The 15,839-nt window shown below is 41.2% G+C and overlaps 1 protein-coding gene across 1 annotated transcript; it reads left to right on the forward strand.

Annotated features, from left to right (window-relative positions):
• Positions 1-487: 487 nt before the first annotated feature.
• On the forward strand, positions 488-15,688 carry pja2 (praja ring finger ubiquitin ligase 2). The gene is made up of 9 exons (XM_023983505.2): positions 488-710; positions 3,689-3,883; positions 4,447-5,461; positions 5,857-6,018; positions 7,770-7,955; positions 10,909-11,020; positions 12,872-12,986; positions 14,934-15,049; positions 15,201-15,688. Exons 2-9 carry the CDS (start codon positions 3,691-3,693, stop codon positions 15,324-15,326), a joined length of 2,025 nt encoding a protein of 674 aa, XP_023839273.1. The 5' UTR covers positions 488-710; positions 3,689-3,690; the 3' UTR covers positions 15,327-15,688.
• Positions 15,689-15,839: the final 151 nt, after the last annotated feature.

The raw sequence follows: 15,839 nt of genomic DNA on the forward strand, positions 1-15,839 counted from the left end.
TTTATTTTGATCCAAATGATATGGACCCTGAATTAACTTTCATTGTTAATTTGTTTATCTTTCATGGAAGATTCTGTATCCATAAAATGAAGTGGGCAGAGAACAAACCCCTTTTCACATTATTTAAGATAGAATGTAAATATTATTTTGAAATGATCCGTAAATGTAAAAACAAAAAGCAGTACGCGCCATAAAAGTATTTAACAAATTGAAAATGAATCTTGATATGTAATACCCCTGTCTGTTAGGTTTATGTACTATTGTTGGTATATTTCTGTTTTTTTGTATTTGTTGTGTTCATGATCAAAATAATATTTAAAAAATAATTTAAAAAATGGAAAACGAGCCCCGGACTGGATATACTTCTGGGCGCACATGCGCACTAGGCAAATTCAGGAAATGCCCTGATATCAGGAGCTGGCGGAGAAAAGTTATATTCAGCAATTCAGAGACTGAAACGAATACACCAGATGACAAATATTTAAGGAGCGAATCGATATACAATCCCGAAATCAGCTGTAAATGTAAATAGTAAAACAAAGCTTAAAACGATGTTTGAAAAGGCGTACTCCTACTCCTCACTACTTATGTTGCTAATGCAGTCTCGGACATTCTGATTGGAGAAAGCCGGTCACATGACACTCTTTGCGGATGACGTTGGCTTATAGGTTTGTTCGCAGTTTCGGACGGAGAGGAAGTCTCGGGGACAGGTAATACGACCATATTTTGTATTTGATGTTGATATTGGTTAAAATAAGGTAATCGCTAATGTTTGATTGATAACAACTGAAATGTTTTGTCCCTTGCCGTTTGAAAATTGCTACAGTAGCCAACTAGTTTACTGCATGTATTGTTGACAACCAGAAGAGGAAGCTTTTTTGACAAGCTAACGTTAGCTAGCATAACACAACACAGTTAGTTAGCCAACGTTAGGCCAGGGCCAAGCGTTTTTCCAAGTTCCATCTACAAATAAAAATGTTATCTTGTGAAAATACACGCACTAATAATCAGCTAAATTGACTAACGTTACTGTTATCGTATCGGGGCCAATCGTTTCTACCTTCAGACCATCACATCAGGCTGCTGAATAGCCACTACTAACGTTAACTTAGTCAGCTAGCTAACGCGTTACCTGGACTTTTACTCTGCCCGTACCCAAACGACATTCATCAATGTTGCAGTTGACAATATGTTTATTATTGATTAAAATATATATTTTTTGTTTTATTTATTTCACAAGTACAACCCCTCAAGGGTCACCCCCCCCACCCCCACCCTATGATCAGCATTTTCCTCAAGTCTTTACTCTGCCTCCACCCCCAATGGACATTTGATTTATTCATCACTGCTACAGTTATGATGATGTGTGTAGTTATATTTCTCTTTTTTAATTTTTAATTTACCATTTTCATTATTTGATATCACTTAGTCATGCATGTTGGAGGGCGGAGATTGTCACTACCCTGCAATCACACCTGCAACCCTGTACATGTGACTATTAAAACTTCTTATGGCTGGAATCCCGCGCCAAATTAAAAAACAACAGAAATCTCATAATTAAAATTCCTCAGACATACAAGTATTTTACACCATTTTAAAGATAAACTTGTTGTTAATCCCACCACAGTGTCCGATTTCAAAAAGGCTTTACAATGAAAGCACAACATATCATTATGTTAGGTCAGCACCTATTCACAGAAAAACAGCAATTTTTCCAGCCAAAGAGAGGAGTCACAAAAAGCAGAAATAGAGATAAAATTATTCACTAACCTTTGATGATCTTCATCAGATGACACTCATAGGACTTCATGTTACACAATACATGTATGTTTTGTTCGGTAAAGTTCATATTTATATCCAAAAATCTCAGTTTACATTGGAGCGTTATGTTCAGTGATGTTTAGCTTCCAAAACATCAATTTACAGAAATACTCATAATAAACATTGCTAAAAGATACAAGTGTTATACATGGAACTTTAGATAAGCCTCTCCTTAATGCAACCGCTGTATCAGAATTTWAAAAAACTTTACGGAAAAAGCACACCATGCTATAATCTGAGTACAGCGCTCAGAGCCCAAACAAGCCATGAAGATTTCCGCCATATTGTGGAGTCAACAGATGTCAGAATAGCATTATAAATATTCACTTACCTTTGATGATCTTCATCAGAATGCACTCCCAGGAATCCCAGTTCCACAATAAATGTTTGATTTGTTCCATAAAGTCCATCATTTATGTCCAAATACCTCCTTTTTGTTCGCGCGGGCAAGTCCATGCGAAAGTTCAGACAAAAAGTCATATTACAGTTCGTAGAAACATGTCAAACGATGTATAGAATCAATCTTTAGGATGTTTTTAACATAAATCTTCAATAATGTTCCAACCGGAGAATTCCTTTGTCTTCAGAAATGCAATGGAACGCAAGCTAACTCTGTCACGTGAATGTGCGTGGTCAGCTCATGGCACTCTGCCAGACCCATGACTCAAAGAGCCCTCATTCCCCCCTCCTTCACAGTAGAAGCATCAAACAAGGTTCTAAAGACTGTTGACATTTAGTGGAAGCCTTAGGAAGTGCAATATGACCAATATTCCACTGTATCTTCGATAGGCAATGAGTTGAAAACCTACAAACCTCAGATTTCCCACTTCCTGGTTGGATTTCTTCTCAGGTTTTTGCCTGCCATATGAGTTCTGTTATACTCACAGACTTCATTCAAACAGTTTTAGAAACTTGAGTGTTTTCTATCCAAATCTACTAATAATATGCATATATTAGCAACTGGGCATGAGTAGCAGGCAGTTTACTCTGGGCATCTTATTCATCCAAGCTACTCAATACTGCTTCCAGCCATAAGAAGTTAAGTATATTTAAAACCAAATACTTTTAGACTTTTACTCAAGTAGTATTTTACTGGGTGACTTWMACTTGTCATTTTTTATGAAGGTATCTTTACTTTTACACAAGTATGACATTTGGGTACTTTTTCCACCACTGCCTACATGTACAAATTACCTTGACTAACCAGTACCCCCGCACATTGACTCGGTATCGATACCCCCTGTATAGAGCCTCGGTATTGTTATTTTGTCACTTTTTATTAAATTTTTTTTTAAACTTTATTTTATTTTAACATTTTTCTTACCCCTTTTTCTTGAACTGCATTGTTGGTTAAGGGCTTGTAAGTAAACATTTCACAGGAAGGTCTACACCTGTTGTATTCGGCACATGTGACAAATAACATTTTATTTGAACCCAGCCAGAGAGAGGCATATCATACTTTCTTTGGATAATTTCGTAGCACTGCTGGTAGTACTGAATTTGATATTGTATATACATTCTGCTTTTTCTGTTTCTCAATTTCGGTCACATTTGTAGGTCCACAAGAATTTTAGCAAGACCATGACTGTTTACTTCTTTCATGCCATGTTAATCATATTTGAGTGTTTTCGCTTTCCTTTGCCAACATTTCCAGACGGATTTTAAGTGTAAAGAAGCCCACCACAACCATAATGGCTTGCAGCAATGTTTCTTGTATCTTTACTGTTCTGTATTTTGTATGGATCAAAGTTACATTTTCTCAGACAATTGGTCTACTTTCAGGTTCGATTAAACCATCAGGCACTCTCTTTGCAGCTTTTAGTTTTGAAGCTGTTTATTTCAATGTTGTTATTTCCTCTCTCTCTAGTGATGGGTCAGGAAGCTGGCAAGTCAGCCTGGCCCAAACCGGCTGTTGGATATCACACAATAACAGGAAGGAGATACGGCAGGAGGCATGCATACGTTAGCTTCCGCCCAACCTCTGCCAAGCACAGGAACCCAGCCAGTGTGGAGGGTTGGCCAGCTATGGAAATGGACGGTGTCCATAGAGCGCATTCCATACGTACGTTCACGGTGCAAGTACATCTATTATGCGCCTTCTCAAGTCCCATTTGCAGTGCATTGATTGTCTGAGGGACAAGATGTAGTCTGAGTCTGAAGAGCATATTTGTCTCTTTCAAGCAATGATACAGGTCTATATTTCTGCATGTTAACAATGATAACAAGGTCGGCAAATCAATGGAAGTTGTGTTTATTGTTTTTGTGATATCATCCATGGCAGACCAGTAAGCAGATTGTGTAGTGAGCAGCAGCAGCATGTGAGTGAGTGAGTACTGTATAGCTTGAGGTTTGGATTGATTTATCGTGTGACATGGAATGCAGTGTGAGCAGCTAAGCCTATGAATCCCTTATTCTGCTCTTTAATAAAATATGTCTGGTTGGAGCTGCTGCACGCTATATCTGTATTCAGAAAACAAGGACCGCTCTTTTCTGTCTTTGCTCTATTGTCTCTCCTCCTTTCTCTTTCAACAAGTGTAATCATTGTGTATTGACAAGTCATGGTAGACGTTTTGGTTTTGTTTTTAGCTGTGACTAAAATGYCTCTCTCTCCTCTACCTTCAAAAGGGAACATCTCCTCGACACTTCACACCAGCTTTCCTGTGTCATGGAGTTCGGTTCGCCCAGAAGTAAAAGCCAAATCTGGCAAAGATCCTCCCCACAAGAAACAGTCAACTTCTAGGAAGCCATCGGAAGCCCGCTCCGTCCATTACAAGAAACTTAAGAGTGACCAGGACCAAAATGTCTTGAAGAAAAGTGGTGAAGCCAGTGCGTGGCCTATCTCCGAGGACAGTAACCCTTCTAATTCTAGCGTATTGAGCTTTGTAAATATTGATGCTTATGAGCCGGACAGTAGTGGAGGCGAGGAGGAGGAGGGGCAGGGCTCCGACCTGTCTCACGGTCTCCAGAAAAGACTGGATGACATGATCTTCGAGCTGGGTAAAGAGTTTGACTATCTCAGCGGTTTGCACTCGTATTTGTATACAAAATCGTGTGACGGGACAGACTGTTCCCTCAGAGACACTGAGTCAGTGAAAGAATCTAGAACCGATCCTAAATCAGATTCAGACACAGAGGAACCCCCTCCTGAGAGGAATATATCAGAACACAACGGAACAGATCACATGGAAAACAGCACTGAGGACCACCATACACCAGATAACCTAGCAGCCGGTGGCTCTCCCATCGGTCCCAAAGGTMCTGCCGAGCTGGGGAACGACAACCAGAGAGGGACACAGTCGGAGATGGTGGTGAGGCCCAAAATTCGTAAGCAGACGAGTGAAACACACCTGGAGAAGAGGAAGAGTTCTCACCGCGAGGAGGTAGACTGTGGCTTAGCCAAACAGGCCAGCAAGACCAAGTGTGTGTCTGCACCTCCGTTCTTTCTGACGCAAACAGAAAGGCCAAACCAGGAGATGCTCTTTGATTTTCCTCAGACTGAATCGAATGGGTTTAGCCCTATAGAGAGGTGGTGTGAACATGGAGAGGCWGGTAGAAAAATTAATTCAGATGAAGAGGATACCTGGGAAGATCTGGAGGATTTCAATGAGACGTGTGCTCCTTTCATGAAGGCTGAGGAAAGGTATTATAATATACATTATATATACATTTTTTAYGTATGACCTTTTTCTTGGTCTTAGAGCCTAGTAAAATATGGATTGCGGTGATGGAAAATGTCAGTTAAACATTAGCAGTATAGTTTGTCTGCATTTTGGAATTATTCATAAATGTAGACCGGTCATTTTCTAGATCTCTGATGAACCATGACATTGCAACTCGCAATATTATTTAGCCTTTCTGGGAAAGTGTGAATATGAAGGTCTCTGTTGTCCTGATGAAGTATTAACTGAGAATTGAGGAAGCAAAGGTTGCTAGCGAAGGTCTTGTGTTTACAGCTAGAGGATTAGTTGGGGTGTTGACTAGGTAAAATGGTGTGTGTGCGCATGTTTACACATCCTTGCGCGTGTGTGTCTGCAGCTCGGAGTGCAGCGACGGGGAGTGGTCGGCCTCGTGGACGTCGGACTCTGGCCTGGAGAAGGAGCGTCAGAAAAGCTGGGAGACTCTGCCCGGCCTGGACGAGCTGCACATCAGCAACAACAGCAGTCTGGAGGACGTACCCGAGCTCAGCCTGCCCCCTGCGTAAGCACCATAACACAGACCTTATATACAGTTCTCCTGATAAATGCACTATGATGATACAGGCCTTATATACAGTTCCCTCCATGATAAATGCACTATGATGATACAGGCCTTATATACAGTTCTCCTGATAAATGCACCATGATGATACAGGCCTTATATACAGTTCTCCTGATAAATACACCATGATGATACAGACCTTATATACAGTTCTCCTGATAAATGCACTATGATGATACAGGCCTTATATACAGTTCTCCTGATAAATGCACTATGATGATACAGGCCTTATATACAGTTTCTCCTGATAAATGCACCATGATGATACAGCACTTTATATACAGTTCCCTCCTGATAAATACACTATGATGATACAGGCCTTATATACAGTTCTCCTGATAAATGCCACTATGATGATACAGGCCTTATATACAGTTCTCCTGAAAATGCACTATGATGATACAGGCCTTATATACAGTTCCTCCTAAAATACACTATGATGAACAGGCCTTATATACAGTTCCCTCCTGATAAATGCACCATGATGATACAGACCTTATATACAGTTCTCCTGATAAATGCACCATGATGATACAGGCCTTATATACAGTTCTCCTGATAAATGCACTATGATGATACAGGCCTTATATACAGTTCTCCTGATAAATGCACTATGATGATACAGGCCTATATACAGTTTCCTGATAAATGCACCATGATGATACAGGCCTTATATACAGTTCTCCTGATAAATACACCATGATGATACAGACCTTATATACAGTTCTCCTGATAAATACACTATGATGATACAGGCCTTATATACAGTTCCCTCCTGATAAATGCACCATGATGATACAGACCTTATATACAGTTTCTCCTGATAAATGCACCATGATGATACAGGCCTTATTACAGTTCCCTCCTGATAAATGCAACATGATGATACAGCCTATATACAGTTCTCCTGATAAATGCACTCATGATGATACAGGCCTTATATACAGTTCTCCTGATAAATGCACCATGATGATACAGGCCTTATATACAGTTCTCCTGATAAATGCACCATGATGATACAGGCCTTATATACAGTTCCCTCCTGATAAATACACCATGATGATACAGGCCTTATATACAGTTCCCTCCTGATAAATGCAATCAATTGCTTGAGACTGGTCTAAATGCATGCACTAATCTGGAGCAAGGCAGACATGAGTAGTTAAATAGAAACTATTCAAATTGAGACTGGGGACCACTGCACTTAGACTTTGCATTCGTCAGTCAACTGTATGTCTATAGAATGTCATTGGTAAGCACAGCCAGCCCTCAGATGCACACCTCCATGTGTTACTGCTGCGATGTTGAACCAGGGTGTGGACTGGAATGACGATTAAGCTAAGTGCCACAGCAGCACACTGTCCAAGCAAGGTCTTCCATTAAATCAGTCGAGGCAGGCTGAATCATTCCCGTGGATATTGATTTTGATGAGTTAAGTAGCTAAGATGTACAGTAGCTCTGGCTTGTTTGCATATGTGTGTAACTTGATAAATGGCGAGCTGCATAGCCTACATTGTCCAGTACATACACTTTTATTTTCAGTTGCAAGGTGAAAACTTGGTCGGCCACAACGAAAATCAATGTTCCTTATTGGACAAGTTCCTCCCTGTTTCAGTCTGTTTTCTTCTGTCTGGTGCCCAATGAACATAGTGTGTGTGTGTGTGTGTGTGTGTGTGTGTGTGTGTGTGCAGGGAGCCTACACCTCTGGAGGAGGGGGAGATTCCTTGGTTGATGTACAACGGAGAGACGGGCAGCAGTAGTGACGAAGACCCCGATGGCATGAGTCACTTTGTCCACCCGGGCCTCTTCATCCTGGACGGGAACAACAACCTGGAGGATGACTCCAGCGTGAGCGAGGACCTGGACGCCGAGTGGAGGTGGGGAAACAGGAAGCTTTTTACTCCACGTTGTGAGAGATGCACTGAGTGTCCAAAACATTAGGAACACCTTCCATGACAGACTTTCCAGGTGAAAGCTATGATCCCTTATTGATGTTACGTTCACTTCCATCAGTGTAGATGAAAGGGAGGAGACGGGTTAAAGAAGGGTTTTAAGCCTTGAGACATTGATTGTGCATGTGGCCCATTGAGGGTGAATGGGAAAGACGGAAAATGTCAGTGCCTTTTTGAACGGGTATGGTAGTAAGTGCCAGGCGCACCGGTTTGAGTGTGTCAAGAACTGCAACGCTGCTGGGTTTTTCACGCTCAAGTTTCCCGTGTGTATCAAGAATGGTCCCCCACCCAAAGGACATCCAGCCTGCTTGACACAACTGTGGGAAGCATTGGACTCAACATGACTCTCTCGACACCTTGTAGAGTTCATGCCCCGACGAATTGAGGCTGTTCTGAGGTCAATATTAGGAAGGTGTTCCTAATGTTTTCTACACTGAGTGTATAATTTAAGGCTTTTGTGTTTAGAAGCTATTCTCATTGACGAACATTTAAAGGGAGGCAGCTTGACGAGTGTCTAATTTACATAATATGTACACACTTTTCAATTTCCATTACATCCTTGCCTAACCTTTGGTTGTGGCTGGCAGTAAGCTTGCAAACTATTCAACGACGTGAGCAACTTTTCCTCTAAAACATATTGGGTTCACATTAATAATGCTACCAAACCATATTACAGCCTTGAATAATGTGCAGACAATGAAAGTAAAACATTTCTCGTTTGTACAAGTGTTAGCTAAATGTAGCTTGCAAGACAATAACACTGCTAGCTAGCAATGTTAGCATTACCCCTCTCATACAAATATACATGTACGGTTTCAGCGTATTAAAGATACCTGAGAACAAACCCAGCTTTATTTAATCAATATTGTGAAAGTTATTTTATGAGGTAAATGCAAAATTGTGACTGAGAATGTTGATAATTCCCCTGGTGGGTTCTTGCCTGGGCGGTGGCTCAGAGCAGCCAGTGGGGGAACACTGTTGAGCGTCCCTTAAAGATACGGCGGCAATTTCAGAATGTAACAGGCTCAGGTGAAAACTCAATAAAACAAGCAGTGGCGATTTTTAGCATGTAAATCTTGGTGGGGCAAACTCCCCAACATGTTTTAGATTCATGCTATTTGTTCAACACATTTTGAAATGTACAGCGACAGAATTCAGAACATGGGCCGTCCTGAATTCTGTGGGCTCCTGAATGGCGCTGCGGTCTAAGGCCCTGCATCTCAGTGCTAGAGGCGTCACTACAGACCCAGGTTCGATTCCAGGCTGTATCACAGCCGGCCGTGATTGGGAGACCCATAGGGCAGCGCACAATTGGCCCAGCATCGTCCGAGTTTGGCCGGAATAGGCGGTCATTGTAAATAAGAATTTGTTTTCAACTGACTTGCCTAATTAAATAAAATAAAAATGCCAGCAAAGCCGCAACACAACACTAAACAATACATTCATTGCAAAATAACGGTGACAAACCGTGCCCACAAACTTTTAGGGCCTACATAAAGCTGTCCCAACCGCCAAGCTTTATTTTCAGCACTATGGAGTTAATCCTTACCACTACTACATCAGCGGAGCCTTGTCTGGCAGCAAAACAGTTCATTCAGCCTCATTTACTGCCTTTTTAAAATGTGGTTTCTACTGAAAATTGATCTGTACCAACTATGTCATAAGAGCGGATAAGAGGCAATCCGTAATTTCGATTAAGACATTAATGAGCGAAGTACACTACAGTACACATCTCCCTGGCATATTACATAATTTTATGCAGCAGCATATAAGACATTTTTGGACTCACCTTGCTGTGCTCACTTGAACAGGAAGGTGGCGTGGCGGTCCTTCTTGTGGGAAAATTGTGTCATCAAAGTCTGGCATTCTCTGGATTCATGGTGTTTTCAAAACAACTGGGAAATCAGGGGGAAAAACAAGGTCGAATCATGACGTCAGTGATCTTCTGGTCGGAGCTCTAGAAAGAGGCCCGAGTTCCCGACTTGGAATTCCGAGTTGGTTGACTGTTTTAAAGCGTATTTTTCCCAGGCTGGGCTTTTCTTTTCTTTTTTTGTCTTAAACTCACTGAAGTCTGAGATTTACGAGTTTCCAGTTGTTTTGAATGCGGCGGAAGTCATGCTGGATTGACAGCATGGTCAATGTATTCAACCTTTTCTGGCCCATGGTGTCGAATGTTTATACTTTTTAATCTTTGAAAAGAGACACTTAAACCAAGACTTGGACCACAAACCCTCTCCATTGAATAGCAGGCTAGTGATTGCGTTGCAACGCTTACAGTTAGCTTCCTTCCAAACTACTCATTGTTGAATTCTTGACTACTAACTTGTAATGGCCGATGAGCACCGATACATTTTATCTCTAATTTCTCTGCCCCACCTGCCCTGAACGACGGGTTGCCACTGAAAAGAAGTCTCAAATATAGTGATAATGTCTATATACATTTCAGCTGTTTCAAAAACATTGCTATGCTATTAGTATTTTTACTGTTTGAATGTTGGGCACAGCTAGACAATTCTGTTAATACTGCCCTGCTTAGAGGGGGGCAACTGTCCAGCGAGTGTCTTGCGCCTCCTCGATAGGTAGTGTTCAAGACCTGAGAATTTCTCAAGTTTGAATTACAATCATGTCTGTCGAGAAGCAATGCATCTCGAATTTCTTGAAAATCTCATCATAGAAAATGGATCCTTTGTTTCCCGGAGGTTTGCCTGTACTTTGTTGACTTTTACAACATGGTAGTTTCACTTCCTAAATGTAAGATGTATGTAAAGCCAGGAGTTTTCTCTGACCATGTGAACTGACCAGGAAAAATTGACATGGTATGCTATTGTTATGAGAAAATTCGACATAATTAAATGCAATTTGTTTTGCTTCATCTTAGGTTACTTGATGACTTTGGAGAGGGCTTTGGGATGGCCCAGGCTATTTCCTATGTGGATCCTCAGCTCCTCACATACATGGCTCTTGAAGAGCGCCTTGCCCAAGCTATGGAGGTAAGGCCCAAGTCCTAGACTCAAGGGACAGCGAATGCACTGCTGCGTAGTCACTATGGGACCTCGTTCTAGAGCACCTGGTTAAATTGTGCATAAGATATATGTTTTAATGATCATCTCTAAATGGTGAAAATACAGTATATATGGTTACTGTAACATTTTGCAAGTTTGCTTCATTTACTATCATCTTAAAATGAAATATGGAATTATTTTTTGCCATATTGAATTATTTTATGTTATGCTACTTTCCTTGATTTGGACAATATGTGTTACTACATTAGACAAGTTCATGTTTTGAACACATCGAATTGGGGGGAATTACACATTATTTTTGTAAGTATAAAAGTTTAATCATCATGGTGAATTAAGATGGATTGCTTAAAACAGATCAATATCTTTGATTTTGTACCTTTTTTTAAAACATTTTTTTTTTTTAGATTGGTCATTTTCTAATTCAAAAGGACAGACTAGAGAACAATTCTGGGCGGCCTCTCTATAAAAGATACACAATACACGGATTTGACAAACTATCACTGAAATAGCAGCCAACAGTTGTCACTGTTGATATCCTATAGCGGGTCGTGTTTCATTGAAAGTGGTTTGTTCCATTTTCTGTGATGGCAGCCTTCCAAAATGTACGTCTGCAATTCCAAAATATAGATAGTAGCCTTCTACGAATGATAATCTAACCAATCATTCCAAGTTTCCGTGTGGTCTTTGTATAATGTATGTTTAAACAGCGGACACAACCCAAACGTTTTGCCCCCGTTCTATTGATTTCGATATGAGCGATTTAACAAAACTGTTGCATTACACTTACCGCATTGGCATCAGTTCAGCTGGCTGTCTTCTAGAAGTTGTCCTCTACCAGTGATGTATACTGTTTTTTTTGAGCTGTGCTAGTTTTTACAGGACGTGCAACCTGATTTCCCCGCCCCACTCGCTCTATTGATTTCAATGTGATATCGATACGAGTAATCGACAAAACAGTGTTTCCCTTAATTTTTCCACGACACCCTTATCAATCGAACACTTTAAAATGTAGCAGACAGTCTTCTGCAGGTTGTTCTCTAACCAGTGATGTAAAAAATATCTCCAGTTTCCATTTTTTGGGGGGGTGGGGTTAGTTTCAACAGTGCATACAATCTGATTTCCCCCCCCTAATCGATATGAGTGATTTATTGCCACTTATCAACTTGCATATGCAGTTTATGGTGCTAGTTTTAATAAAATACAAGTCATATGATTACTGTTGTTGCACACGTATGTTTAGGTTGTACATTTTATGTTTTAGGTTTTCAATATATCACAAACTGTTTCTGCGTATTGACTGACTATTGATTTGGACACTTCAAAACAGTGTTTTGACTTTGGGCTATTTATCAAAAGTTCTTGTCAACAGGAAGCAGAATGGCATCATTTTCAACTTGTTTCAGGAATATGAATGGAACTCAGCATTCATTTCCAATAGTATTCTACTTAATCAAGTAAAAACTGCTGAATGAGTCAAAATGTGCTGTGATTTTATTTATTTTGATAATTCAGAAATCATGATAACTGGTTTGCCTTGCCTACAATGACACGAGTCACTTAAAGCATAAGTGCAGACGGAAGCATCTTAGGACCATATTTGTTAAACACCATTCCATCTCTAAAAGGTTTGTTTCAAATGTGCTTTTCAAGATGGTGCCATCCTATGTTGACAGACCGTGTTGCGGTCTTGTACAACGTCAAGACACATTCCTAAAAATGTGTAACTACCTACACTATCATTTTGTTGTAACTACCACGGTTCGTTGTAGCTACCACGTAGGGACGTTGGCACCTGATGTTCTTCTGTTTGGTTCACAGGCGGCTTTAGCCCACCTTGAGTCTCTGTCCATCGACGTGGAGCAGGCTCACCCTCCTGCAACAGAACAGATCATCGAGTGTCTGCCTCAGATCACCATATTGGAGGTCCACAGTGGTAAGTTCACAGTGCTAGAAGACCACAGTGGTAGGACCACATCTTGTCCTAACAGACTAGCTCTTCCCTTCGCTCCTTTTTGAAATGGCTGTATTGTTAATGTGTGCAATTGCCCACTTTGCATTGGGGGAAAATGGAGATTGTCACTCATTGTGGGTGTAAGTAGCTAAATATGGCTAAATGTGCAATACTGTAAAGAATTCCATTCATTGGTCAATGTTGAAATTCAGAATGACCTTTGAAAAGGCTCAAGCAAAGCCATATTTTCAGTGGTGGAACGAGTAAGATTAGTTATTTTAATTTGGCATGCACTAATTACTGTAATAGACCTAGGTAATGCAGTGCTTAATACCAACATGATGAGTGCCTTTTTATATCAGAATAAAAATAAAACATGTAGCCTAATTAGTGGGACTATCCACTCTGTAAATCCCCAACCTCGGTATTTAGTCAGTTTTACCATTAGCCAACCAGCAGTCCAGTCCAGACTAACTGTCTGAAAGAAATGAGCTACTAATATACTATATATATATATATAGTATATAGACACCTTCAAATTTGTGGATTCTGCTATTTCAGCCACACCCGTTGGTATAGGTGTATAGAATCGAGCACACAGCAATGCAATCTCATTGGGAGCTTCATGAAATGGGTTTCCATGGCTGAGCAGCCTAAGATCACCATGTGCAATGTCAAGCGTCGGCTGGAGTGGTGTAAAGCTCGCCGCCATTGGACTCTGGAGCAGTGGAAACACGTTCTCTGGAGTGATGAATCACGCTCTACCATTTGCAGTTTGGCGGATGCCATTAGAATGCTACCTGCCCCAATGCATAGTGCCAGTTTGGTGGAGAAATAATGGTCTGGGGCTGTTTTTCATGGTTCAGGCCCCTTAGTTCCAGTGAAGGGAAATCTTAACGCTACAGCATTCAATGACATTCTAGACGATTCTGTGCTTCCAACTTTGTGGCAACTGATTGGGGAAGGCCCTTCCTATTTCAGCATGACAATGCCCTCGTGAACAAAGCGAGGTCCATACAGAAATGGTTTGTCAATCGGTGTGAAGAACTTGACCTCAGCCCTGACCTCAACCCCATCGAACACCTTTGGGATGAATTGGAACGCCGACTGCGAGTTAGGCCTAATCGCCCAACATCCGTGTCCGACCTTACTAATGCAAGTCTCTGCAGCAATGTTCCAACATCTAGTGGAAAGCCTTCCCAGAAAAGTGGATGCTGTTATAGCAGCAAAGGCGGGAGCAACTCCATATTAATGCCCATGATTTTGGAACGAGATCTTTGACGAGCAGATATCCACATACTCTTGGCCACATGGTGGTATAGACTTAAAGCTCTGTTTATTAGTCTGCTAACTCTGCCAGAAAATGGATCATAAAAAAAAGAGGGGTTTCACAATCTCAACGCGTTCCGTATGACAATATCCTGCTGTTACAGAGCCGATGTGATGCCACGATAGGAAATAACTGTAAAGCGATGCATAATATGAGTCATAGGCACATAATGTAAATGTGAGAGAGGGGGAAAGAACATTTTCATGCACTGGCGCCGCGTCAAGTTTATGACACGCCAGGCGTCCTCGGGAATAAATCACGGCATGCAGGCGTTGAGGCAAGATGGCCGCCATTCGTCACGCCATGTGTCGGAGCGTACAGTTCCATCTGTGTGCACGTGGATCTAGCGATTCGAGCCTGATGGAACGTGAATGCTTGGGGCTGTGAATACAGAACAGTGTGGTTGAGGCTGGGGCTGTAGAACATGAAGTGATAGATGGCGCCGCGCCGTTCTCTGACACTTACAATTAGTACTTCCTGTGTGTCTCCGTGTCAGTATGACTGGGCCTTTCTCGGCGTCTCTTTTTTATATCATTTGTCCTTTTCTCTATGCATCCCTCAATCTTTATCCTTGCCTTTCTGTCCCCCTCTCTCTCTAGGGCAGGAACAGTGCTGTGCCATCTGCTGTTGTGAGTACGTCAAAGATGAGATTGCAACCCAGTTGCCGTGCCACCACATGTTCCACAAGATCTGCGTGACTCTCTGGCTCCAGAAGGTGTGTGGATAATTACTTATTTTGAAGACTAACCTTTCATGTACATGATCATTTGCATGTAATTTAAATGATGGTGGCATCAGTCTAGCACCTGGCCTGTGTCAATGTCTTTTGTGATTGTTTATATTGACTTATGGTATCTTCTCTCTAGTCTGGGACTTGCCCTGTCTGTCGTCACGTCCTGTTGCCGGTTGTCGCGGAGACCCCTGCACCCACCTCGTTTGTGTCGGACCAGTACATCCCTCCGTCCAATCACAGCGCAGCCGGAACGCGGTGAATCCACAAGAGGCCTCTAACGCTTAAATTAAAAGAATTACTTTTTCTGTCACTGCCTCTCCGCATTTTAGCACGTCATGAGGTTTATTTAGTTCTGCACATGTAAGTTCCATGTCTGAGTGACAGTTCAGGCTTATTTTCTGAGAAAATATTATCTGTGTAATCAAGTTTTTGTTATGAATGTATGTTTTAATGAAGGATAGGAAATTGCAATTTGTTTAGCCCAGATTTTTGTTAACGCATTTTACATGCACTTTTTTTTTTTTATACAGATGAAAGCACTGCTTATTATGCACCTTATTGTACTCATTTTCTAAATCATTTTGTTTCCCGTGTTCAATAAAGGCTGTAGTGTGGGTAAGGCTTTGTCTTCAAGAACTCTATCAAATTCATAACTTCCTTACTCAGTTTGTATAGAAGCCATTCATACGAGGGAAAGATTAGGCACTACACCATCGCAAGCCTCTGGTTGCCTGTTGAATGAGGATCAGATATTTGTATTCTGAAAATGGAT

This window comes from Salvelinus sp. IW2-2015, linkage group LG4q.1:29 (genome assembly GCF_002910315.2).
Source record: "Salvelinus sp. IW2-2015 linkage group LG4q.1:29, ASM291031v2, whole genome shotgun sequence".
Lineage (NCBI taxonomy): Eukaryota > Metazoa > Chordata > Actinopteri > Salmoniformes > Salmonidae > Salvelinus > Salvelinus sp. IW2-2015.